Genomic DNA, 27,664 nt, shown 5'->3' with positions numbered 1-27,664 from the left:
ACGTGCTCTTTCCAAATCCCTCCTTTTACTCTCTCCATATCACACTCACACCAGCGCGGTCTTTAATCCATGGCCTCACCGTCGAGAACCAACTGTATAATCGACGCCGGCCTCAACGTGTTGCCTTTAGGATTCATTCTTTTTTTTTCAATCATTGTATTTGGAGATTTGGTGTTTTGTGATTGTTGTGTTGTTTATTGTTTGAGTGTTTTGTTTACTCTTCTGCTTCTTGATATTGTTTTTTTTTTCCCTCGGATTGGTACGGTGGTTGATGTTGTAGAAGATAAAGAAATAATATTTTATTATTAAGCTACCATTTCTTGTGTAAGAAACAGTTTGTGTGTTGAAGAAAATGGGGTGCACCAGACACTCTCTCCAGTGGTAAGTTCCTCCAACAATTCGTTTCTTCATCTTAAGCAACTGGGTAAGAAATTCCTGTTGCAGATCACCAAATAAAGAAAAGCCAACTTTGGAATGTGGACGCCTCCATCTTTGCTGCCTCAAATGATTTTCGAATGAATGCTGTTTTATGGGCACGAGACTCGAGCTACACAAACACATCACCTTTGAAACTGAGTGCAAACATGTCCATGATATACTTTAGTCATGCACCAAAATAGAGACCGAGACTGGTTGCATTTTTTACGTATTAAGTGCATGCAACAACAACATCCACTTAATTTACAATTGAGTGTGAGTTTTATTTGTAGACAAGCGAACTAAGTCACTCATTTTCTTGTAAGGGCATCTAAGTTTTATCTTAGTCCACATTGTTTTGATTTTGCTTTTTATTGTATTGATGGCTTGATTCTTAATGAAATGAAATAAGCTTTTTTGCAGTAAAAAAAATCCAAAATTTGAACACTTGTGAGATGTATTAAGATTTAATGAATAAATACTCACATTTAATGTTGGTTATTTTCAAGGCAGGAATGACAATAGAAGATTTTTTTTTTTCCATTAGCTGAAATTTTCAAGTCAAGGAAAAGCAAGAAGGCACAAAGGAGTTGTGGGACCTACATGTGGAGAGACCCCAAATCACAACAAAGAGGATTGGACACAAATATATAATCTTATTTCATCAAACATAACTTACAAGATTTAATATGTCATTAAATTAAACTTTTAAAATTTATTTTTGTTATCATTTTAGTATTTTTCAGAGATTATGATAAATTAAATTTCTGACACACCAATGCAGTGACAAAATAATAAAAGAAATAATACAATGATATTTTAAATCTCTAAGAAACTAATTTAATAATTAAAATAGCAAAAAAATTATGTGATGACGCTTGCATCTTTAGATATTTAATAATTTAGAGACCATCTTTAGATGGTCAATAGTTTCAGAATAAAAATAAAGATACTCCTCAAATTTGGAGTAGTTAATAATTTAATTTGTTTATAACAAAAAAAATAAAATTGTCAGTAGTATATTTTTAGTTAAAAGTTTTTGGAGGAGGGGTTTAAGTTTAACGTGTGTTTTTTGGGCCGCCAATAGAGTGAGTTGGGGTTCGCCGGGCACGAAAGAAACACAAATCGTCCACGCTGGCAATCCTGAGTTCCTCAAACTGACCAATTAGAAACAAGCACACGGATTACGATCAATTATCAAATCCTAATTAGCGTTGAAGTCTTCAAAGTCGACGTCTCTTATCCACCAATTAAACCGACCTAACCCTCGTATTACACGCCCATATAAAAACCAAATCAACTGTTCCATCTTTTCCACATCGCACATCAATTATTCTTTCGCACCTTCGAAAATCAATTTTCTGTCTTCTCTGCGTCTTCTTCCTCTCTCAATCGTTTTCCATGGCTCGTACCAAGCAAACCGCTCGCAAATCCACCGGTGGAAAGGCTCCTAGGAAGCAACTCGCCACCAAGGTACTATTTTTTTTATTATTTAGGGTTTCGTTTTTTTTTTTCTAGTTAGGGTTTCTCGATTTCAATTACCTTTTATTCCTAATTTCCCGAAGGTTTATTGACAATTGATTCTTCAATTACGTAATTATGTGATTTTGGATATTAATAATTGAATAAACGCGTGATTTCTGTGTAGGCTGCAAGGAAATCTGCACCGACAACCGGTGGAGTCAAGAAGCCTCATCGCTATCGCCCTGGAACTGTTGCTCTTCGGTAATCCTCCTTCTTCTGTAGTAAATTGTTTTGTTTTTTCATCTTTCATCTCTCATCACGTTCTTGTTTCGAATTTTCGCGGATTATTGAATTATTCTCTCCGTGGTTTCAGTGAGATCCGAAAATACCAAAAGAGCACAGAGCTTCTGATCCGCAAGCTCCCCTTCCAGCGTCTTGTTCGTGAAATTGCGCAAGACTTCAAGGTATATTCCTATTTCAAAACACTAGTTTATTGATCAGTGGTGAAGGGACAAGGGAAGGGGGAGAATTTCTGGGTTCTGGGTTAGAATCCCCCGCTAACAAAACTAACAATACCAACAATTAACATTTGTCAACAAAAAAAAATGTTCTTAATTCAAAAGTCAAAACCCTAATTTTTCATTCTTACCTTTTTTTTGTTTATTGTTTCGTTGTAAATTAAGCTTTTATTTTTTTGTGCAGACCGATTTGAGGTTCCAGAGTCACGCTGTTCTTGCGCTTCAGGAAGCTGCGGAGGCTTACTTGGTGGGTTTGTTTGAGGACACCAACTTGTGTGCGATTCACGCCAAGAGGGTGACCATCATGCCAAAGGACATTCAACTCGCACGCCGCATCCGTGGAGAACGTGCTTAGGCTAATAATAAGAGTAATAACGTAGTTGCTGCTGCTTTTTTTCGTTTTGCAATACATTTCTTGTTTTAGGGTTATTTTTAGTGTTATGTTCCGGTTTGTCTGTTATGGGATGTATAGAAGATAGATATATCAATCAACAACTTAGCATTTGTAATGATCCTAAACTGAAATATTTGAATAATTAGATTCACTTTGGCCAACTCTGTGAGTTTCATAAAAAGTTATATTTTAATTCTTCGCAATTTTTTTTGCTATTAAAACATGGGGTGTTGATTTTCATCTTCTCTCGAACGTCTTTGGATTTTTTTGCTATTAAAACGTGACGTGTTCTTCTTGCCTTGCTTATTCCTAGCATATAGCATCAAGGATAGGAAAAGTATGCGCGTGAAAAGGTGTCAATGTAACCAAATTCAACATGGACACGTTTTTTTTACTTTATTTCGGTGGATGATTAACAATTTTATTTATGCCGTTGTTTGTTCACCATCACACGTTAAAAAAAAGTTGCGCCGTAGGTTCTTTGAAGTTTCCATGAGGCGTTGGTGTTTTGCGTTTAGTTTTCGAGAGCACAGTACTGGGTTGAATTTTTTAAACTTGGCCCAATTTTTTGTTCGTTTTTTTGTGATCCGTTTCCATAAGGTTTTTAGCTTGGCCCAATTAGTATCCAATGCCGGAAATTTAACCACAAAGTTGAAGTAGATTGGGAGTTGCTATTGGTTGCTACCAAGGGATTTACACCATTTTTTTCGTTCCAAAAGTATTATTTTCACAGAAATGATTCAGTTGCAATGAAATTGTGATCAATGCAGATTAGAGGTGTTTAATCATGCTATTTATGTTTTTTACCCAAAAATAGAACTATGCTTTTGTTGCCTTTTTCACTCTTCTTCCTCTGCACGTTGATAACATATTTGATGATGGTGGTGAAGATCTAAGTCATGGTTCTAGATTAATGCAGATTAGAGGTGTTAGTGGCACCTGACGCTGTTGCAGCGGCATTGGGGTTGCTGGGTTGGATGGTGACACGGCAAGGGGGTAAAAGAGGAATTCACAACTATGTTAGGGACCAATGGCAAAGAGATTAGAGCCAATAACAACTCCCTTATATTAAAATATGCTTACTCTGTATTTAGGTGGTCACCTGTTCAATACGTTAATTAGATTAACTTTTGAAACAAGTTCAGAATCGTTGAACTTTTTAAGGTAGAATCTTTTAATAAAGCATGATCTAGCTTATAAAATAGTATTGTCCATGTTCGGGTTCGATTATTTTTTGCTTGAAGTCAATTGGTTTAATGTGTAACGATTTTATTATATTATGTAGTCTTCAGTTTCAGACAAAAATTTAATAAAATGCATTTATCGCCATCAATCGTTTTATTTTCTCTTTAACCTGTGAATTCAATATATTGGACAAAAAATGGATAGAAAAATTATAAACTTAGGATATTTGTCAATACTAGTTGATAAAGCTTTTAAGTTGCTAATAAATTTTTTTAGGAATGCTAATTAAAAGCTTATATAACCTAGTCCATTGATTAGAAATGTTTTTAATATTCTTTAGACAAAGTTGCTTTTTGAAGCTTATAAATGTGTTTATACTTTTATTTTTTATCATTCAGAAAAGAAAAAAAGTGTTTATACTATTAATCAATCAATACTCGCAAAAATATAAAAAAAATTATGAAAATAGAAAATATTATTTGTCAGCTTAATTATTTTTAATTGCACTAATTTATCCAATTACTTTAATTATTGAAACTATAAACTATTAAGAAAGTACATTTATCTAAAATTTTGGATTTTAAACCTGATGATAATATCAGTTCCATTCGAAAATGAAATGAAATGAAATGAAAATCCAAAATCTTATTTTAAATTTCTTGTATTTTACTTAATTTTTAAAAAGAAAAAGAAAAAAAGGCAGACAGGGTTAGCCTCATCCTGCTAAATAAAATGGTGGTGACAAGTAGTATAAATGGTGTGCACCACTTCTTGCGATGGCTGTTACAGATTCTGATTGTCATTTGACACTTTCACTTGGTAATCTTTGCATGTGTCGTTAATTAAATAATACAAAAGTGAGTTAAATGTGAAGCTAATGAATCAAATTTCAGACTTACTCATCCGTGAACACCATCTGTCATAAAAGCCGCTCAACCTGTTAGCCAACTGCATCCTTTGTTCAGACAAATCACTATGATCCTATTCCCAATTCACTCATCAATCATATCAATTGTACCCCCATTATCATATCATTTCACTTGCTTATTTATTTCAGATAACTAGCCAAATTCGTTACCTGAAACTATGATTTAGTGATAAATTATTCTTCATATAAAAAAATATAAATTTAATACATACATAAAAATGTAAAATTAATTTTATTGTTAAAAATTTTGAAATTATTTTATTATTAATTTGTAATATTTAAAGATATTTTTTGATATTAAGTTAATATTAAGTTATAAAGTTTAAAAATTAATTTATTATTAAATTATTTGTAAGATTAATTTATTATATTTTTACATATTTAAAAATTAAATTAAATTTGTTTCTTTTTTTAGGATCAATTTATGAATGCTTACAATTTTAACGATTAATTTAACTATTTAAAGTACTCATTCTTTATTCTATCTACTAAAAGTGTGTTTGGAATTATAACGATATCTATGTTGCTCTTCTCCAAAGTTTTGTTATGTTGGGACGTTGTTAACAAAAATTGGCAATTTCTATTGACACGTATAAGAACATTCCTTATTATTATTTTTGTTGTCATTATTATCACAATTGTTATTTTTGTTGTTACGTCCATTAATATTATTATACTCATCATTAATAATCACTGTCAGATTGTCATAATCTTTGTTACCACAATTGTAACTATCATTATGACTTATTTTTATGATTGTGTTTAATTAAAGTAAAATGTAAAAGATATGAAATTTACAAAAAAAATTTACATCATATTGAACTTAATTAGAATTTTAATTATGTCTAATTTGATTAATTCAAATATGAAGTCTGCAACTCTGAATCAATTTTATTAAAACTACAATTAAAATAAAATTCTAAACCATAATTCCAATTTCGTCATCCAAATATATACCTTAAATGAACTATCCTACCATTTTATTAACGACTTAACTAACCTCTAAAATGAATTCAATACTTGTTAAATTATATAGACAACTTATGTATATCTGCTAATTAATCCTCAAAACTTTCTACGTAAAACTCCTAATGTTGAGCACCTAGCCTAGACATTTATCATTTTAAAACTAATTATTAAATACTTAATCACTTCAAAATAATCGAGCTCATCATACTTAAAAAGTCAGTGGGTTTTGAATCACTTCTTCCGTAAATGTTTAAACCACTTACCTTCGATCAACTGCGAAACACATTTACAGAATTGCTTATTCTTGAAAAACTTCGATCACTTATTACACATATTTACATTTTATTGTTTTTGTTTTAAAACATATAATACCATGATAATAACATTTTTATATATAATTTGATATTGAATAATAAAAGATTACGTAACTATAATTTGTTCTGTAATAGTTGAATAGTTGTTAATGTCATATCAGGACGTTTGGGGTGTAATCACCTAGCAGGCCATGTTGATGATCTTTCTCTTCTGTTTTTCCCCGGAAGAATAACAAATTATTGGGATGCCAATGACCTCTTTGTGTATAATTAAGGAATCCTAATTAAAGAGGAAATGAGTGCAACGAGAATGAAAAACAAATGCTTGTAAGTTTCACATTTTTATCAAAAAGTGTAAGGGTACGTATATTTCAATTAGGTAACCCTCGCGAGACTGTTAACATCTACTTTTAATTTTTATTATAACACAAGTTTTCACTTTCCACCATATGTGCTGTGATTAGTTTCTACCAAAACTTCACCATAAATCGTACTCAACACTATATCGTTTCAAAAGATTGAACAAGCAATCAATAACCAGTTTTGTTTTCTTTCTCTACTTTCTTTCTGATGAATTGCTACGTATCATAAATAGGCATTAATTGGTACGTCACTCTTTGTTAATTAGTTGGATATATAATAAAAGGCAATGCATATAGTTCTCATCACCCAAACTCACTGATCAGTAAACAGATCCGCCAGAAGTTATCATACATTTTTTTTTTTAATTTTTCAGCAAAAATGTACATTAGATATGAGTACAAGAAAATTAATTAAATACCCCAAACCTTTTATAAATAATCCTTTTCACAAAGTAATTAGATATGAGTACTTCTTCATTTTCTTTTCTTTTCAATTCTCATTTACGTTACTTTTACATTTGAGTTTCATTTTATTTTCATTTGCATCTTATTTTCATTGCACTTTATAGTTCCAGGCATTTATTTTAAGCAAAGTTACATTCTTGTATTTAAGTTAAAGTTGGAGTATTTAAATTTTCTTGCACATTTATGATTTCAAATACCAATTAATTTCCTTTTAAATCCACGCATTTATGTTCTGAAGTTATTATCCTTAACGCGGTATTCCATTTATTGTATACTATTTGTAATAAGCAACGACTTAAGGTTTTGTAAAGTTCAGAACCTCAAGATTAAGTACTTTATGTAGTCAATCTATTAATGTTAATTAGTATGGTGTTTACTCTACTAGGCTATTAAGAAACTAACACTTTACCGACAATTAATCAACTTAATTAAACAATATTACAACATTCAAACAGAATTGATCAATGATAGTATGGTGCATAAGCTTTCCAGTATTCAGATGTCTTTCACTTCATGACTCAATCAAGTTTTTAAGTTGGATAGAATTATTAGTGTGATGACAAATTTCTTCCTAATTGAATTTGCATGATATCGTTGATTAAGCATATATAAGTTATATATATACATTGTTCTTTTTTTTTTTGTTGTTTACATTTTTATTTTTATCAAGAGCTGTAATATATACCAGTTACTGTTTTAAGCAAAAAATAAAAATAAAAAATGATGTTATCCAACCCTCACTTGGATACTATTATTTATATATATATATATATATATATATATATATATATATATATATATATATATATATATAAACAAAAGTATGATAAGATATTTAATATAATGAGTGTTTATATTTATAGTTTTCATAAATAATTACGTGAAATATCAATAATAAAAAATATATTATTAAAGATATACTTATTAATAATAATTAATTGTATTATTCTTTAATTTAAGAGATTTTAATTAATTTAAAATATTAAGTTATATACATAATTATTGATTAAAATCATAAATAATATAATTATACTGAATCATTTAATAACCTTTTTTTACTAATATGCGAGTTATTATAAATTTTTATTTTTATTATATCATATTAATATCATCTTTAAAAAAAAAAATCTTTCTTAAAGTGTTACATTACACATCAGTGTTTATGAATATTAATTTATGTATATTTATTTTAATGTAATTGAAAGAGATATAAAAAAAGAATTTTAAAAAAATATATAAAATCATTGATGTATCATTATTTTCATCTAAAGAAGATAAAAAAAATAGATTATGTGTGAATTTTGTAAACCAGTTATATTACAACTTAACCACCCTCTACCATGTTGGCAACGTAAAAATGTAGTATTATTTTAACTGGGTGCATACTCAATAAATTCCAGTACAGTTTGAAAATAGTCAGAGCTTTGTAAAGTTTAATATTTTACGCGTTTGTGTAATTCTTTTGATCTGGTCCTCACAATTTTTTTCATCTTACGTATGAATCATTTAATTATATGTATATAAATTATTTATATATTATGTTATATATTATATACTAATGAGTTTGGTTAAATAATGTAAACTTCTAATATTATGTTTAATTCCTACATATAAAAAATATATAATATAATAATTATGATATATTAAAATGTATAATAATATATATTATTTTTTAATAATAATAATATGAATTTTATTAAGATAATCAATATAAATATAATTAATAAAGTTGGTGTTAACTTAAACATTTGACATGTGTTGTTACTACAACTTAAAACCAATTAAACTTATATAGGGTATATATAATAAGAACTTAGATTCAACTAATTAAGTTTAAGATTCATTCATTCATTCCGTAAAAAAAAAGTTTAAGATTCATTCAGGACAAAGATACTCAAAAAAATAAAAAAGTTACAAAGGACAAAACTGTCGAGTAACTAAAATAAAATCAATGAACAACAATGTTTATTATTGTCCATTTAATAAATTTAATGAAAAATTTTCATCTCATTGTAAAATCAGTGCTTTGAATTTTTATTTTTCTGATTTCAATGGCCTTTTCTTTTTACGAGTATTTCAATGAGTTTAAGTTACACAAAATCATCGTGAATGAAAAAAACTTAGGTATTCAATTGTATTTTCATGATTTGATCAAAATATTTTTTAAAGTGCTTTTTTTTATATATCACAAAAATCTTTTAGAAGATGTTTTTATTCTAGTTGGGTAAGATCATCATAAACAAAAAAAAAATCATTTTCAAGTACTTAACAACAAAAATATATATCTAATAAGGTTATAAATGACTGGTTAAATTGAAATTATTTCATGTTAATTGATTTATATATTAAATGATTATCTTCTTATATAATAATAAACTATAAATTATAAAATAATTTTTTATGTCAATTGATTTATATATTAGATGATTATCTTTTTATATAATAACAAACTATAAATTATAAAATAGAAATGGGATCTAGGTAGCTTATGGTTCTCAATTGAAGCCTATTCCCATGTGGTAATCAACTTCATTCTTAATGGTTGTGTCCATCAAAGGACATCTTGGCAAAGCTCCTTCTCTTTGTGTTGTGCAGTGAACCTTGTCTTATGGGAGGGTAATATGATACTTGCACGGATGTGCCATGGCTAGTCTCAATCTCCAACTTGATCTTGGGCTCCACTTTTTCAATCATAGACCCTTCTTCTGTTATTAATCTGTTCCAGTATGTTCTTTGCTTCTGTTTGTACTTTGATTGTATATCGCAACCTAATAGACACTTTGCATAGTTTTCTGTTGGATCCTTGTCCTCATCATGTGCAAATGAATTGCACATTTTTCTTTTCTTTTCTTTTCCGTGCAATAAACAGCTTGTAAGGGCCCATTTGATTACGGCTTAAGAATCATTTTAGTCGTTTAGAAAAATTCAATTTTTTTCTTCTTCATATTTTTACAAAATAAATAGAAAATTCATTGAAATTTTAAAAATAATTAATATTCATTTTAAGCTAGTAGAAGAGGACCAGTAGAGAATGACATAATCTAATGTTTGATCATCATGGCTATTTTTAATTTGAAAGGAATGGACAACAACAAAGTAGGGTCTCATTGTAGTCCCATGCCACTCAACCATCGTCCTGAACTGAGTCCTACCAATCTGCTATGATGTCACCGAATCTAAGGACATGTGAAGTGGTAGTATTGGATAAAACTTAAGTGTAGTAACTAGTAAGTTAGATGTTTTCTATGATGTTTTTAATTGAAATTAAAGTTTAACTTTAGCGACTCACGTAATAAAAATTTACATTAAAAATTGATATTAGTTATTAGTTATTGAGATAAAAGTTTAATTAAAAAATAACACTAAAAACAATCAAAGTATTGAAATTAAACTGTGTCTCTTTCATTATTTCACATGAATAATGAAAAAAATAATGCATTTTTTCCTTTTATTTTTCAAATAAATTTTAAAATTTTGTTTTTTAAAAAATAATCCACATTTTCTATCACGATTTTGTTAGTCTGTTATAAGCTACAATTAGTTACATTTTATACAGTTAGTTAGTTTCCTTATCCTTTATATATAAACCATTTCTTGTAGCACTTTTATCAATGAATTACTCTGTTTTTCATCCTGCACTTTCATATCTAATATTTTCACTATTTTTCATGGATAATACAAATATGTCTTCCCCTTCCCATATATTCTTTTTTTTTTTTGTTTTGCAAGCTACGTTACACCTGGGTACCCATAGAATTTGTCAATAATAGCGATAGCCTCCAGATTTGCAGGCTATGAATCTGTAATGTACAAACCGAAACCAATAAAGAGTCCCCTACAACCCCCCAAAAAAATAAACCTGTAACCTGTTACAAATCATCCATTGTATGAGATGAAGAAAGAGATGAGGATAGTCGGGTAGTCTAAGTATAAAAAATGAGAAGAGGAGTGCAATAGTGTAAAGTGGGAGTGGAAATAACAATTTCTCTTCTTTTTTTTCTTTCTTTTTTTTATAAATTGTTGGGCTTTCCCCGCTTGTGGAATTCGTTGGTCTCTTGCCCAGAACCATCTTCTGGGTTTAACTGTTTTTTAGTGATGGTTGTGTTTAGTTTAGGAATAATTTTTAACTAATATTTAACATTAGGTAGTTTGTGTATATAATTTTAAGCCAAAAATAAACACAACAAAGAGGATAATATTTTTTAAAAAATTTTGTGTTGAGTTATGTAGAATTTGTTGAAAATGTGTTATTTTATTACACATGCTTAAAATTTATTCTTTATTGCAATAGTTTCTTTCTTTGTCTAGTTATACTTAAGTAATTGATAAGCCTAACTCATCTTAAAAAGACAAATTCAATGTCATCAATTTGGGTATCGAAATTAAGCATATAAAACTAACTTGGACCCATACTATTTTAGTTTTTTTTTAAATATTTATAATTCTATAGTTTTAGGTCGTGTAATTTTATAATTTATATGTTGTATAATTCTATGATTTTATTTTTTATATTATTAATTACTTCATTTTATTACAATTTCCCTTTTTCATGTTTCTATGATTTATTAGGTGACTTGATGACCCTATCTATTTCAACCTAAATGTGGTTAAGATGGTTCAATATAGTTTGCTTTATCAGTTTGGATATAAAAATTTCCTAAACTTGAATCAACTCATCTCGTTCCCCCCTAATTTTATCACATTTAGTGAGTCGGTAACTAATATTGTTAATCTTATAATAATAATAAAATAATTTGTCAGGAATCAAGCTATTTGAGCCAAAATTTGGATAGAGAACAACATTTTGGGTCACCGGGCAAAAACAACTCTCGTTGATAAATATACTACACCAAATTAAGTTTTTTTAACACCAAATTAAGTTAAAAGATAGAGTATATTTTTTTTTATTTTTTATGAAATTCTTTTTTATAAAACTTATTTTAAACATTAAAGTTTTACATTAAAATATATCACAATACATGAAAATGTTTTTAATTGTTACTCAAATATTTTTTTACTCATTTTTTTTTCTCACAAAAAGTAAAATACTCTCATAGTTAAAAATCATGACACTAATTATCCAAGGAAAAAGAATACCAAAGTTGAAGATGTGCAAGTATTTTTTTTTTTACACAGTTATGAATCAAACTCCATTGTATAATTAAAGAGCTTAAGTTATTGGTCACTTGTGTCATATCTTGTGAGTTAAAGGTGTCCTCACTCCTTAGTTCTTAGCTAAATGGTTTTAAATTTTCAATTTCTTTGTCCCGATTTAACATGAACAGAATATTTTTAGGTTTAATTTGTATATATTATTAGTGTTAGAATAAAAAATTTATTAATATCTTTTATATTATTACTCATCTTTTAAATTTATTATTATTATATATGACAATTAAAAATCTTTTAATTGTCTTGATCGGAGAGAGCATTTTTGGGGTTGGAGAGTTGTAGTTTGGCTTGGAGGAAGAGATTGTCTTGATTTATAAAGAGAGTGGGGGTAGAAAGAAAAACGAAAAGATAATTAGAAACAACAAATTGAGCCATGATGATCTTTTTTATAATTTCATTAGTTAATAAAATATAATAATTAGATTTTTTAAATAAATAAAATAATAAATAATAATATGACTTTAATTTAAATACGTGTTAATGCATATCATCAATTCAAAATGAGAGACTAATGAGTGAAACATAAAAAATTGTCATACTTAAGTCTTTTGATATTTATATTTTTAAAATAAAGTTTAGTTTAATACAAACGACATAATTTGTTTGTTCCAATCTTATTATTGTCCTCCCTCGGTGGTCGCGGTTCAGGTATAGGGCGAACGTTTCCCTAGCCGTGAGAAGAAGCCGTTACTTCTTGTTACCGTGCGCACGCACTTCACTCTCTCTCTATCTTTCTCTTTCTAAGGATTCAACACAGAACACAACACCAATTGCAGAACGCAGGTTCCACAATCCCACTAATTTTCCCTATTTTATACATTTATTTATATACATTTACCTTTACCCATCTAAATATCTTCTTATTAAGTGTGCGTGCGTGTGTTTTCTTATCGTTTTTTCTTATTCAGCTTTTGGTTCTTCACTCACTATAATACAATATTATTTGTTTTGTGTTCAATTTAGGATTTCGATTATATTTTCATTGAAGAGCGCGAGGGTTGTTGTTAATCTGGTTATGGAGAAGTGGAAGAAAGCGACTGCATAAAAAAGAATCGTTCCGAGATTGTTGTGTGTGGGTAAAAAAACCTAGGGTTGCAGAAATGGAGGGGGAGAATATTAGGTCTGGGACAAAGAAGAAGCGATCCAAGAAGGAAATTGGTTTCGACTCCGACGACGACGAGCCCATTGGGTCAATGTTTAAGTTGAAGAGGTCCAAGAAGAAGGGTAGTGGTGGCGGCAGTAGTGATGCTGCTGTTGTTAGGGAGAAAGAGGATTTGGGGGGTATGGATGATAATGATACCTTGGCTAGCTTTAGGAAGAGGCTGAAGGGTCCTAAGAGAGATCAGGGATCTGGGGTCACAAGAGGAGGAGCAATTCCTGCTTTGCATGTGTCTGATGAAGATTTGGTTGCTTTGGGACCTAAAGGTAAGGATGAGAAAGGCGTGGCGCCCGTGCCCTTGGTGTGGGGTGATGAGGACATGCAGATGCAAGATTGCACTGATCAACAACACATGGAGGATTTGTTGCCCGTGATTTTCAATAAGGCACAGTCTAGTTCTTCTAGGAAATCTCGTAGCCAGGGTTCGAGGCAGAAAAAGGGGATTCAGAATGTAGATAGTGAAGGTTTTGTGGAAGCTGTGGATTCTGGGGTTGAAAGTAGATCTGGATCTGCTTCTGGCTCGAAATTGGTTGGGGGGAATGTTGAGTCTGTGGAACTCTTGCCTCAAGCGTCTGAACGGGTTGTTGCATCTGTGGTGGATGATCAGAAGTGTGGTGATGACTGTTTTCAAGAGGAAGCTGTGAAGGGCCATTGCGATTTGGACATTCCAGATGGACCGTCTCAGTCGAACAATGTCTGCCATGGAGATATGCAGCAATTGTCTTGTGTACAAGTTGAAGATATTTCTTGTCATTCTGACCAAAAGGTTGGATTGCAGGAAAGTGCTCTCAGTGATGCTTTAAAAAATTTATCTACCACGTCGCATGATGAAATAGTTGATACTATCTCTCTCTCAAAAGTGGGGGAGGGCGAAAGAGGATTTACTGAGGCAGGAGAGTCCGAAAACAGATTGACGGTTGAACCAGCAAAAGTGTGCAACAGTGCTTCAGAACCTGATGTTTCTACTTTTGCTGGGAAAGAAAATGTCTTAACTTCTTGCCACACTGAACCCTTGATTAAATCAGCTGAAACTATATTGAATGAGAATAATAATATGGTTGCTAGAAAAGTTTTCCAGGAATCCTCATGGAATGGAGCTCTGGATTTATCTGGATGTCATATGGAAGTAGACGGAGGTGGAAAATCAGAAACCGAGTTCGTTTCTGATAGAAATTTCTGTGATTATAGTAGTTTAGATACAAAGGCCGAAGTGCAAGATTTTGTTTCAGGTTTTTCACCTAAAAGAAATAATGTAACTGTCAGTGGTAGTTTATCTTCTATGGTGTCTAACGAAGCCAATGAAGCTGAATTGACTGCCCACTCAAATCACCCAGAGAAACCTCTAGAAGGTTGCAATATTCCAAAAGACTCAACTGCTTCAATTCTAAAATGTAGCTCAGTGTTAGATCCAATTCAATCTGATGGATCCTCTCTTCAGTCTTCTATTCCAGATGAAAATGGGAACTCTGCTGAATACCGGGCCCCTGTATCTGATTTTGCTGATAATGAGGGTAAGATATCAAGCATCCCACGGGCGGTGCGAAAGACCAAAATGCGTAAGCATGGTGACATGACATATGAGGGGGATGCTGATTGGGAAATTTTAATTGATGATCAAGCTCTAAATGAAAGTCAAGTTATGACAGATGGTGACCGCACTCTTAGATCAAGATTGAAGCATGATTCCTCTTTGAATACTGGTGAAGACTCTGAAAATGTTGCAGTAGTAGCAGTATCAGCTGGGCTGAAAGCCCGTAAAGCTGGTCCAATTGAGAAAATAAAGTTTAAGGAAGTCTTGAAGCGTAAAGGTGGTCTCAAGGAATATTTGGATTGCAGGTAGTTAAGTTTTCAAACAGGTCTTTGCATTTGCTTGCAATTGTTTTTTTTTTCCAAGTGTTAAAAAAGGTTGCAGTTTTCCTTTTGCAGCATAGATGTTTCTTTCTTCAATATTTTGGGTTTTTGGTTTCTTGTGCTTGGAATACATAGAATTGTTTTCGATTCTTTGTGACTGATGATCAAATGTGTTATTTATTTTAATTTCTTAAACATGAAAATTAGATATAAACTCTTGCTGTATGTTGCTATGTTTCTGGGTAATGATTCACATGTATAATTGGGAGCTGAACAACTTGTTAGTGGTCATTTGAAAAGAAACTCAAGGGAAAAAATAAACACATACATTTGGTTAGATGCCTGTTGGTTCAATTTTTTCCTCCTCTTTGGTCATTGCCTGTTTCTGAATTTGATATTTGTTTGTTATATTTTTCTGGTCAAGGGCCTTCCTCCTGTATTTGCTCAGAACTGGAAAAAATTACAATGCCTACTTCCTATATTGGACTGAATTTTTCTCCCCTTCTTTATGTTTACATGGAAATTAATGATAGTTGTATATTATGTGGTTGTGAGTTCCTCTTTATAATATTTTTATTGCATATAGGCCATCACATCGCCCTCCCTCTCTCTTCTACTATCTCCTTTAAAAGTTTATTTGCAATAGCTTTTCATAGACAAATTTAAGTAGACTTTTTCATCACTATTTCTTCTACATTTTCAAGACAATTTGCTTGCAGGATTGTCAGTGGGGATACTTCTATTGTGATACACAATCTTCTACCCTTATCTACTGTAATTTGTTATATTCAGAAGTTGGCTATAATTTTGTTTAATATTTTACTAGTTATACAATATAATACTATCATCATCACTCTATTTCTTGACAAGATGCTATCTACTGATTTCTTCTTTACGTGATGGAATTTAGTTTTTTTTTTCCTCCTATTGTTTTATGCTTCAGAATCCCTTTTAAAAATCTGTAAAGTGTTGTTATAAACTCCAATGAGGATATTGCAGCAGCTTCTTGGGTGCTATCTTATTTTTTAAACTTCCAATCTGGGATATGCTGTATAATGGGCTTCTGTTTTTTTCTAATAAGATTTTAGCCCAAACATGATGACTTGTGATACAAATTGAACTATTTAGTTTCATTATTTTATTTTTGGTTTTTAATTAGGATCTTTTTGTAATCATTTTATGTTATTTAGGGATTTTATTTTGTTTTAGATTTTCTTATTCTTGCTTAGAATAGGAATAACTTATCAGGGTGTTTGGTAATGTTGGGTCATTAAATAGGCCTTCGGTGTAAACACTTGAGAATTTTTTATTATTATATAATATTGAATTTCTTTCATTCAAGTAGTATATGATATTTGAGCTGTAGGGACACTTTGCCATAAACGAGTACTCTAAACTTCTCAAGGGAATATCATGCTGAGAGGAGTACTCTTGGATTGTTCAACACCACTTTGTTACACTTTTTTGAAACTAGGTAGCCTGTTGTAATGAGTTTCACGTCATTTAATTTAATGCATTGCAGAAATCAGATTTTAAGTCTTTGGAACAGAGATGTCACACGTATTTTGCCTCTTGCTGAATGTGGAGTTAGTGATACTCATTCTGAGGATGGAAGTCCTCGTTCTTCTCTTATTAGGGAGGTCTATGCATTTCTCGATCAATATGTAAGTTTGTTCATTATGTTGTTTAGCCATCAGTTTTCGTTTCCTTTGCATGTTCACTACAAGAATATATGGATGCATATTTAGTGTGTTTGGTTCAGCTTATTTTAGTGAAATAATCACTTTTATTTGGTTAGCTTTTTGAGAGTTTTTGAAAGAAAAAAATGGTTATTTCCTGAAAATAGTTTGTTACTAAACATAGGCTAATTGAGCTTTTTCTTTAAAATATACTTATTGGCTGAAAAAAAAGCATATTAGTGCTTATTTGCTGGTAAAATTGAAACTTTAAAATGATAAGATCATTTTGGCAGGGTTATATAAATGTTGGAATTGCCTCTCAGAAGGAGAATGTTGGAAGTAATGCAAGGCATTGTTATAAACTGGTAAAAGAAAAAGGTTTTGAGGAAAGTCTCGCAGCTTCAATGGCTGACTCTGAAGATGGAGTTTCCTTTCTTGTTGGTCAGACCAAAATGTCAGATACTTCCAATGAGATTAACAATGGTCTAACAAAGGATGGTGATGACCTAACACTTGAAGCCGCAGAAGGCATGAGGCATGCTAATGAAATGAAGACGGATTTATCAAACATGACACAACAGGTAGAAAGAAAAAAAAATGATTACCAGGGAAATGACAGTTCTGTTCCTTCTTCCAACTTTCCTGATTGCAGATTGATTTCTCTGGTAGCTAAAGAGAAAAGCAATGACTCTACCTGCATAAAATCTGCCTTAGATGCTCGGGTAGGTTATCATCTGCAGTCTGATTTAGATCCTAGGAAGAGAGTAATTGTCATTGGAGCTGGTCCTGCTGGGCTAACTGCTGCTCGCCACTTAGAACGTCAAGGATTTTCTGTTTTTGTGCTTGAGGCTAGGAGTAGGATAGGAGGTCGTGTATTTACTGATCATTTGTCACTTTCTGTCCCTGTTGATCTTGGTGCTAGCATTATAACTGGTGTTGAGGCTGATGTGGCCACTGAGAGAAGACCAGATCCTTCCTCATTGATTTGTGCTCAGTTGGGTCTTGAGTTGACAGTGTTGAACAGTGATTGCCCTCTTTACGACATAGTGACAGGACAAAAAGTTCCTGCAGATATGGATGAAGCATTGGAAGCTGAGTATAATAGTCTTATTGATGACATGGTATTGGTTGTTGCTCAGAAAGGGGAACAAGCAATGAGAATGTCTCTTGAAGATGGTTTAGAATACGCTCTTAAGATTCGCCGTATGGCACGCTCTGAAAGTAGTGAAGAAACTGAACAAAATAATTCTGCAGATAGTCCATTTGATTCCAAAAAGGATAGTACTCTGGAAAAAAAACTTGGTGAGGAGATTTTGAGCCCTCAGGAAAGGAGGGTTATGGATTGGCACTTTGCTCATTTGGAGTATGGTTGTGCTGCTTTGCTTAAGGATGTTTCTCTTCCCTACTGGAATCAAGATGATGTGTATGGAGGTTTTGGGGGAGCTCATTGTATGATTAAAGGGGGTTACAGCTCTGTTGTTGAGTCTCTGGGAGAAGGACTGACAGTTCACTTGAACCATGTTGTAACAAATGTGTCATATGGTATCAAGGAACCTGGCCAGAGTAATAAAGTCAAAGTTTCTACGGAAAATGGCAATGAGTTCTTTGGCGATGCTGTCCTTGTGACTGTTCCACTTGGCTGTTTGAAGGCTGAAACTATACAGTTCTCCCCACCTTTGCCACAGTGGAAATGTTCTTCTGTTCAGCGTCTTGGTTATGGAGTTCTAAATAAAGTGGTTTTGGAATTTCCTAGTGTATTTTGGGATGATGCTGTGGACTACTTTGGAGCAACGGCTGAGGAGAGAAGCAGTAGAGGTCACTGCTTTATGTTCTGGAATGTCAGGAGAACAGTTGGGGCTCCTGTTCTTATAGCATTAGTGGTTGGTAAGGCAGCCATAGATGGTCAAAGTTTGAGCTCTTCTGATCATGTTAACCATGCATTGAAGGTTCTCCGTAAACTTTTTGGGGAGGACTCAGTTCCTGATCCTGTTGCCTACGTTGTGACTGATTGGGGTAGGGATCCTTTTAGTTATGGTTCTTATTCTTACGTTGCTGTTGGAGCATCTGGAGAAGACTATGATATAATAGGGAGACCAGTTGATAACTGCTTGTTTTTTGCTGGTGAAGCAACATGCAAAGAGCACCCAGATACTGTCGGTGGTGCAATGATGAGTGGACTACGAGAGGCTGTTCGCATGATTGACATATTGAGCAGTGGGAATGATTATATTGCAGAGGTGGAGGCATTGGAAGCTGCTCGGGGACAGTTAGACACTGAAAGGGATGAAGTTAGGGATATAATAAAGAGACTTGATGCATTAGAGCTTTCTAACATAATGTACAAGAACTCTTTAGATGGTGCTCACATTTTAACCCGGGAAGCTTTGTTAAGGGAAATGTTCTTTAATACGAAAACCACTGCTGGGCGCTTACATGTGGCCAAACAATTGCTAACTCTTCCTGTTGGAAACTTGAAGTCTTTTGCTGGAAGTAAAGAGGGGCTAGCCATTCTCAATTCATGGATACTGGTATTATTTTATCACTTGATGCATTATTTCCAAACTATTGTGTAATATATTTTTGATATATAGTACTTCCAAACTAAGTGTGTTTGGTTCAACTTATTTTGAAGAAATAGTAAGCCATTGTTTCCCCAAATTTAAGCTAAACCATATACATGTTATTGATCTTATGGTTATGGAATTTCTTAGATTATGGACTTCATGATTCACATCTCAATGTAGGACTCAATGGGGAAGGATGGTACCCAACTCTTGAGGCACTGTTTGCGTCTTCTTGTCCGTGTTTCGACTGATCTTCTTGCTGTACGATTATCAGGTAGCTATTTTATTTATTTATATATTAATTTGTAATTTATTTATTGCATGAATTTATATTAGTCTATGCATGCAAGTTTATTTACTTCCTCTGTTCCTATTTATAAGACCCAAGTTTGAATGGGTGCTTGTTCCTTTTTATAAGGCCCAATCTATAATGTTTCTTGCATTAATTATTTTTAGACTAGAAATATCCCTCATTATAAGATGAGAGAAAATTTATTGACAAACAATTAGAAGAGAGAGAAGTATTAATGACAAGGATAGTTTTGAAAAAAGTTATAAATTTAAGACAAATTAATTACCATCAACTAAATTAACCTCTTTTCTTAATCTTGATGAATTAGGTAATTGGATCTTATATATAGGAATGGAGGGAGTATTTATTTTTGTGCTGTATCTCATCTAACACTTTTGAGGGAGAAATAAATGGTTGATTGGTTGAGACTTGGTTTGGGTGAGATTAGAATAATTCTTCTGGTAACCATTTTATGAGATATATGTTTAGATTGATGTCAAACCTAGTTTGTGTCTTTTCTTACTATTATCACTCCTATCACACAATTAGCCTAATGGAACTATGAATTATCAACGGGAAGATATATTGTGCTCATGTAGATGATTGTGTTGGGATGGAGTCACACAGAAATACGATGTCTACAGTTTCCCTTGTATTTGTGTTTATCTTTTTTATTATTGGGTGTGGGAATGGGGAAAACCGTGACGGAAAAAGTTTGAGAAAATTTTTTCTGGTATCATTTTATGAGATATATGTTTAGATTGATGTCAAACCTAGTTTGTGTCTTTTCTTACTATTATCAATTCCTATCACACAATTAGCCTAATGGAACTATGAATTATCAACGGCAAGATATATTATGCTCCTGTAGATGATTGTGTTGGGATGGAGTCACACAAAAATATGATGTCTCCAGTTTCCCTTGTATTTGTGTTTATCTTTTTTATTATTGGGTGTAGGAATGGGGAAAACCGTGAAGGAAAAAGTTTGTGTACATACTAGCCGTGATATTCGTGCTATAGCAAGTCAGTTGGTCAATGTATGGCTTGAAGTTTTCCGTAAGGGAAAAGCTTCTAATGGTGGATTGAAGATATCAAGACAAACATCTGCTGTAGATTTATCAAAGAGAAAATCTGTAAAAGATTCAGCCTTGGGAAAGCCACCTCTGGGCACATATCATGGTACCATTGAGAATAAAGGAGGCTTGCTGAATCCCACCTCTGCTGGAAGCAATTCACCTTCCACTGCACATGTGAAGAAATTGCACAGCAAACAAGGAAGACAACCAGCAGCATATGACTCAAGGCACGAGGTCAGTTCTTCCAGGTCTAAAGGTTCAATAGACACAGTAGTTGCTGAGAAGGAGGATAACCTCTGCACTATATCTGAAGAAGAACAGGCTGCTATAGCTGCTGCAGAAGCTGCCCGAGCTAAAGCTCTTGCTGCTGCTGAGGTTTGTTTCCCTTGGAACTTTAGTTTTATTGTCATGAATCTATTGTTATGGTGCTTCTGAAGATCAGTTGATAGTTATAAGCTAAATTGTTTGATCACTATCCCTTATATCATTTTGCTAGATTTCATAATATGACGAGGTTTTGGGTGCAGTAAATTATAATGTGATTGTGCTGTAAAAGTGTCTTGCTGGGATTCAAATTTGCTTGGTATGAGTGAATGTAAGCCAATTTTCTTGGCTTGAGTTTGACTCAAACAAGGGTTGCAAATCTTTTAGCTCAGTTCTTTAGCTTCTAGTTCCCTTCCTTTTACAACTTATATTTGATATTAGGTTTTAAAGAATTACATATGATTTATGAGCCTATGGTCAAATTTACCTTAATAAGGTTGTTTATTATGTATTAAATTTTAATTTAATTCACTTCAGCTTGTATATTGAATAAATCAGATTGTCCAGCTCAAGTTCAACTCATTTGATTCACAACCCTGGCTCATTGAGACTTTAGCTTTGAGCAACTTGTGAACCTGCTTGTTTATTGCTAGCCCTAATTGTAGAGACATATACTTGGATAACATTTGGCTTGGCTTTTGGATCATAGAAACTACTTAAAGTTAAAAATAAAACAATAAAATTAAAGTTAAAACAGATTGGTAATATAGTTTTTGACTTAAATGTTTTAGTCTTTTTAAAATTATCGAGGTTTGATTTTATTTCTTATAAAAATTTTCCTTTGGTTTTCATCCCTCTAAAAGATAAAATTTCTTTGGTCCCTACGATTATGTGACACTCGTTAACAGCTTATGTGTTTAGCAGAAGGTCAAGTGACCATCCCAGGTAACACTCGTTAGTGTTTGTGATACCTTCAAAACTTTTCAAAATCCCTAAAACAAATGTTATTTATCTACCTTAAAATGAACTTTAGGGACCAAATGTAGTAGTGATTTCAGATTTTGGAGGGCTAAAAAAATATTATTTTACTGGGACCAAAACAAAAAATTCGCTCATTTTATAGGAATTGAAATCAATAATTTTAAATTTGAGTGATGAAAACAAATAAACAATTGTATGGGTACCAAAATCAAAACATGCTCATTTTATATGGACTAAGCATATTTAAGTCATAAATATGGAGGAGAAGGAGGTAGTTTTAACTTGAAAATTCTTGGGTAGTGTGTTCTTGGTGTTAGAATTTGGAATGGAGGAGAAGGAGAATGAGAATGAGAAACTCCTAAATATCAACATATCTAAAAGCTCTTTTTCATAATGTTCTCTTATTAAGGAAAAAACTCCTTTTTTAAGAGCTTTTGTATGATCATGTTTACCATAGCTTCTGCTTTTAAGGAGGAAAGAAGTCCAAAATAAGTTTTCCTTGGTGTACTGTTGTTGTATCATAAACTCTTATGGCTTGTATGTCTTTACCGGATTAAATTAAAATTGTTTGGTTGGTGAATAGTTGGCAAATCAGCTGTAAATTTATTCTAATAGCTTATGCTTGTACCCAGACAGATCCATTGGTCCTCAAGAGTTGGATTACTCATTTTGCCACCTCAAATTGGCTTGTTATACGCGTCTCTGATTCCTTCGTGAAAATTTCCAGATGACTGCCTCATGCTTCGTTGATTGATTTTGTTGTCGTTTTATTTGTAACTTCCTCCCTCTTGCCTGGTTAATACATGCAGTGTGTGATCCTTTTTCCTGAAAATCCTTTCTGGTTTGTCTATTCTTGCATTGTTTTCTCCATAGATCTCGCTCAATGCAGCACTAAACCTTCAAGGGAGGAGCCATTTCCACTTGCAACTTGTGTGTTAAACACCTGATGTGGCATTCATGTGTCACTTCAACACCTCTATATAATTCTTTTTAGGACAATTTTTTTTTATTTGGCACTTGCTAGATGCTTACTGAACATGTGTTATGCATTAATACACTAGGATAAATTGAGCTTTATTTAATATGTTAATTGATGTTTTCACATGTTTGTGACTGGGTATAGATACATATGTATTTATATAATGTTAATTGTATGTCTGATGTCAAAATATGCATAGATTATTGTATTACCTCTTAATATATCCTATGATTCCTTTCGCTTTTTGGTTGCCATGTTCATTAAAGATTCAATGTTGCTTCTTTGCAGGCATATGCCTCTGCAGAAGCCAGATGTAATACCCTGTTACAGCTTCCAAAGATACCCTCATTCCACAAATTTGCTAGACGTGAACAGCCTTCACAAAATGACGAGTGTGATAGTAGAAAAAGATGGCCTGGTGGTGTTTATGGAAGGCAAGATTGTATTTCAGAGATTGATTCTAGGAATTGCAGGGTCAGGGACTGGTCTGTTGATTTCTCTGCTGCTTGTGTCAACCTTGATAATTCCAGAATGCCAGTTGATAACCTTTCACAGAGGAGTCATTCAAATGAGATTGCCAGCCATTTGAATTTCAGAGAGCACTCAGGAGAAAGTGTTGCTGGGGACAGCAGTATATATACAAAAGCTTGGATTGACACAGCTGGTGGTATTGCAATTAAAGACCATCATGCCATAGAGAGATGGCAATCTCAAGCAGCTGCAGCTGATTCTTATTTTTCCAACCCATCTATTGATTTGAAGGATGAAGAGGATTCAAATGCCTGTTCGAAGTTACCCAGCTGGAAGCGTGATGGTATTGCAAATGAGAGCTCTATTTCACAGGTTACTGTAAATAAGGAGGCTCAAAAAGGTCATTCACGAGGAGCAGATCATATTAAACAGGCTGTTGTGGACTATGTTGCATCACTACTTATGCCCTTGTATAAGGCAAGGAAACTAGACAAGGATGGATACAAGGCTATAATGAAGAAAAGTGAAACAAAGGTAATTTTTATCCTTCACTTTGCTTCTTTCTGTTAAAATTATGTTGTTTTATGTATAGAGGGAGGAAGAGAGATAAAAGTGAATGAAATGCTATTTGATATTAACTGAGATGTATTATTGATATGTCTGATATATTCATAAAACTTAAAAGTTGGTTACACTAATCTTAATCCTAACTAATTAGGAAAACAAATCATCATAAGGTAAAGAAATACAGTAATTAATCCTATGATAATGAAACAGAGAAATTAATTCTAGAGGATAATCTAAGGTTTGGTCGGATATGAAAAGATATTTTTGAATATTTCCATACATTCTAACACTTTCTATTTGTTAAATTAAGAAAGTTTTACTGTGATCTCTATTAGGTAGGAAGTTATAGGGAATAACTGATCTAGAATATCATCTTGAGTGAAATATGTTGTTCATCCTTTTTGTAACTTTCTGTGTACAAGTTTCAGGTCATGGAGCAAGCCACAGATGCAGAAAAAGCCATGACTGTTCGTGAGTTTCTAGATTTTAAGCGAAAGAATAAGGTCATTTTCTGTTACTTTCCATGACATAGTTCAATCCACTAATCATATCTCACTTCTGCAAAATATATTCTTCTAGTAAATGTTATTTATGTTACTTACGTAGTTAAGTTGGCAATTGGCATGATATACTGATTAAACACCAGCTTCTCGAGGGGTGGGGTGGGGTTAGCTGCAAAGGTTAGGGGGTGTTTAGAGAGTGGGGTGGAGGAAGAAGAGGGAACAGTATAATATAAGGGAGAATGAGTAATAGAAAACTGAAAGTAGAAAACAAAAACAACTTAGAGATGTTCTGATTTTTTTATTTTGAAAACTGAAAAAAAGAGATTATTTTTTAATATAGTTTTCAAAAACTACTGCTATTTTTTTGTTATATTATTTTTGGTTTTTAAAAACAAATAGTTTTAAAAAATAGGAAACAAACATGCCCTTGATCATTTATTTAATTTTTTTAATGGTTGTTAGGCTATTGGAGACTCATGTGCTTCTAACATTCTCTTTAGTTACATACTTTCTCACTGACTTTCGTTGGATGTCCAACATGCAGATTCGCTCCTTTGTGGATGTATTGATTGAGAGACACATGACAACAAAACCAGACATGAAATCTTAATGTTCTTTGGATGGAATAGTCTGTACTTTGTTGTACGTCTTTGTTAAGAGTTGCCAAATTCTGGTTCTTCCTACTTCAGTTCTCAGTTTTGGTGGCCTTGGGCATGTTCTCATATGAGCACCTCAATCTGCCTGTTTAAATGATCTAGAAGGTACAATTAAAAAGACAAACAAAACTTGATCGATTCAAATCAAGCAGCTTCTAAGGAAATTCCTTGTCAGCTTGTCCTAGCAACCTTGAACAGCATACTGAATACTGATGGTAGATTGCCAGTAAACAGGCCTCACTACCTCTATAAACAGACTTGTTGCAAATATCGGTTAGATATTCAGAGTGATGGGCATTGGCAGGTTTGAAGATGACAGCAGGTTGCATTCATCTGTCGTTTAATATATCATGTTTCATTGAGGTTTATACCTTTGAAGATTGAAAACCTTTAACCCATTTTTATTAAAGGGGTTTCTATAGGGCAAGACATTAAATGACCTTATCAATTTCTTCTATTTGTACAGCTTAGCATTGTTCTAGTGATGACAAGCATACATATCCATTTTCTATGTCCTACTAGAAACATTTAACATCAATTACTAACTTTTTTTCTTCATTCTCCAAAGCGGGGAAAGAATTATGCCAGCTTTTGTAAGATACTTGATTACTCAATTATTTTCTCCTCCTACTGTCTCATTCTCGTCTTGTATGTTTGTGTTGCACATGAACCACCACCCTTTTTATTTATAGTTTAGTCAGCTTTCTCGTGTGTGCTTAAAATAATCAAATAGATAGATTGCCTGAGCTCTTCAATTTAACTATAATTATGGTTCAAAAGATTGTGCCATGGGATGCCCAACAGCCCAAGTCTTTATATAGTTTAGTCAGCTTTCTCGTGTGTGCTTAAAATAATCAAATAGATAGATTGCCTGAGCTCTTCAATTTAACTATAATTATGGTTCAAAAGATTGTGCCATGGGATGCCCAACAGCCCAAGTCTTTATATTGTTGTGTACTGTGTATATTTCGTGGGCTGCTGTTCTATCTTGGCCGTTCTCTTGTACTAATTATTGCTTACACCTCTTCCTATGGTTGCTAGGCTGAGAAAGATCTTGTCAATCACTAATGGGAGGAACTAGGTATTGTGTCTTTTCCCTGTGTTTTGATGTTTATTGGAACTCTTGTCTTCTTCAGAGCCAATATTCAGGTGTCTTCTGTCTTCTTAATTGTGTGTATGTCCTTTCATTCAAATGTTTATTGCAACTCTTGGTGTTGAGGTGGATGGCCTTGTTATGATTCTATTGTTTTTGTTTCTGCTGCAGACTGTCTTCATGCCAGCAGTATGTAATATTGGATTAAAAAATGTTGCTGCCGGGGAAATTAAATTCCACTAGGTGTATCTAGGGGTGAGTACATTTTTGGCTCTGCATTGCATTACAGGCAATTCCCCCCCCCCCCCTCCCCCTCTAAATTTGCCTGAGTTCCCCTCATTGGTTGCTAAGGATTTTTGTGATGTTTATTAAGATATTTTTTTATTCACTAGGGGAATGACCCTAATTTTTAGTGATGCTATTTCAAATTGCCTTGAATATTCCAACGGAAAATTACCCTCATACTTTTATTTCATATGCATTTCTGGTATGATTCAGTATCATCTGAAACTGCCGTTTGACGGCTACATGATTGTATGATTCAGTTCATTTGTTTTGTTATATCATCTTTACAGAACAATTTTGTCTTGTGTCGAAGTATAGTATATTGATCTTTATGATATTTGATGATTTTCTGTGGAAATGGGATCAACGCTCTCTAATTACCTTTTAGATGAATCACAAGCATGTTGCAAATTTATTTGTTTTAGGTGGACTCCAACTTGTATCTTGAGATCAAACTATGGATTGTTTTAGGTGGATTGCCAACTCCAACTTGTATCTTGAGATCAAACTATGGATGTGCTCTTGCATCGGTCAATGGAGGATACAAGTGCAGGTTGTGGTGCTTTGAAATCTACACGATGAAACTGGCAGTCTGCCATCGTGCATTACTTTTTATAACCAAAGAGTTGCTTATAATTTCTATTGCTCATGCAGTTTGATTTTTTAAATTAAGCTAGCTCAGCTTCTATTATCGGCTTTAACCTGAGGCTTGCATTTAATTTGGAAAATGAGATGTTTGATGCTGAATGATGCAGTTACCAATTTCCTGAGTTATCGATCAATAATAATAGCTAAAGTAGATGAAAGGATAGGATCAAACTTCGTAGGAATGTACATATGTTGTACAAAGGTGTATTTGTCGATACTGATCGTAATGTATGATTTACAAAAAAAAAACCGAAAGTTAACCACGGGAAAACGTTTGTTGGTGAAAAATGTAAAAATTAAATGGGTAAGATAAAAAATAAATGTATGGTTTTTTAAGTAATTATGTGATTACCAAATAATTTAATTTTGACCATTTATGATTTATGTTTATATATCTTATTGATAC

The 27,664-nt window shown here is 32.6% G+C and overlaps 2 protein-coding genes across 24 annotated transcripts; both read left to right on the top strand.

Annotated features, from left to right (window-relative positions):
* Nucleotides 1–1,650: 1,650 nt before the first annotated feature.
* LOC100809785 (histone H3.3) lies at nucleotides 1,651–2,954 on the top strand. Its single transcript, XM_003550362.5, has 4 exons — nucleotides 1,651–1,890; nucleotides 2,066–2,142; nucleotides 2,255–2,345; nucleotides 2,584–2,954. The coding sequence occupies exons 1-4, from the start codon at nucleotides 1,819–1,821 to the stop codon at nucleotides 2,752–2,754; spliced, it is 411 nt and encodes a 136-aa protein (XP_003550410.1). The 5' UTR covers nucleotides 1,651–1,818; the 3' UTR covers nucleotides 2,755–2,954.
* A 9,832-nt stretch (nucleotides 2,955–12,786) lies between these two features.
* Nucleotides 12,787–27,416, top strand: LOC100779479 (lysine-specific histone demethylase 1 homolog 3). Of its 23 annotated transcripts, none has more exons than XM_041011543.1 (13): nucleotides 12,787–12,971; nucleotides 13,152–15,183; nucleotides 16,721–16,862; nucleotides 17,171–19,405; nucleotides 19,622–19,715; nucleotides 20,693–21,186; nucleotides 23,324–24,040; nucleotides 24,496–24,576; nucleotides 25,121–25,554; nucleotides 26,274–26,313; nucleotides 26,497–26,580; nucleotides 27,082–27,163; nucleotides 27,265–27,416. In XM_041011543.1, the coding sequence occupies exons 2-9, from the start codon at nucleotides 13,289–13,291 to the stop codon at nucleotides 25,184–25,186; spliced, it is 5,724 nt and encodes a 1,907-aa protein (XP_040867477.1). In that variant the 5' UTR covers nucleotides 12,787–12,971; nucleotides 13,152–13,288; the 3' UTR covers nucleotides 25,187–25,554; nucleotides 26,274–26,313; nucleotides 26,497–26,580; nucleotides 27,082–27,163; nucleotides 27,265–27,416. The 23 variants fall into 23 exon arrangements, with proteins under 23 accessions (XP_040867477.1, XP_040867475.1, XP_040867481.1 ...); XM_041011541.1 differs by having other exon boundaries at nucleotides 26,274–26,381; nucleotides 27,036–27,163; XM_041011547.1 differs by having other exon boundaries at nucleotides 24,502–24,576; nucleotides 27,082–27,416.
* The last annotated feature ends 248 nt before the right edge of the window (nucleotides 27,417–27,664 follow it).

The sequence above is a fragment of the Glycine max genome, chromosome 17 (assembly GCF_000004515.6).
Source record: "Glycine max cultivar Williams 82 chromosome 17, Glycine_max_v4.0, whole genome shotgun sequence".
Classification (NCBI taxonomy): Eukaryota; Viridiplantae; Streptophyta; class Magnoliopsida; order Fabales; family Fabaceae; genus Glycine; species Glycine max.
The sequence above is the reverse complement of the archived record's forward strand: the minus strand, read 5'-3'. Positions and strand labels throughout refer to the sequence as shown.

Excerpts from the sequence above, each read along its gene's own strand:
- LOC100809785 (XM_003550362.5), top strand. The coding sequence starts at position 1,819 with ATGGCTCGTACCAAGCAAACCGCTCGCAAATCCACCGGTGGAAAGGCT. Across the intron at positions 2,143-2,254 it reads CCTGGAACTGTTGCTCTTCG|TGAGATCCGAAAATACCAAA; the intron begins GTAATCCTCCTT and ends CCGTGGTTTCAG. Across the intron at positions 2,346-2,583 it reads AAATTGCGCAAGACTTCAAG|ACCGATTTGAGGTTCCAGAG; the intron begins GTATATTCCTAT and ends TTTTTTGTGCAG.
- LOC100779479 (XM_014769718.3), top strand. The coding sequence starts at position 13,289 with ATGGAGGGGGAGAATATTAGGTCTGGGACAAAGAAGAAGCGATCCAAG. Across the intron at positions 16,863-17,170 it reads ATGCATTTCTCGATCAATAT|GGTTATATAAATGTTGGAAT; the intron begins GTAAGTTTGTTC and ends TCATTTTGGCAG. Across the intron at positions 19,716-20,692 it reads TCTTGCTGTACGATTATCAG|GAATGGGGAAAACCGTGAAG; the intron begins GTAGCTATTTTA and ends TATTGGGTGTAG.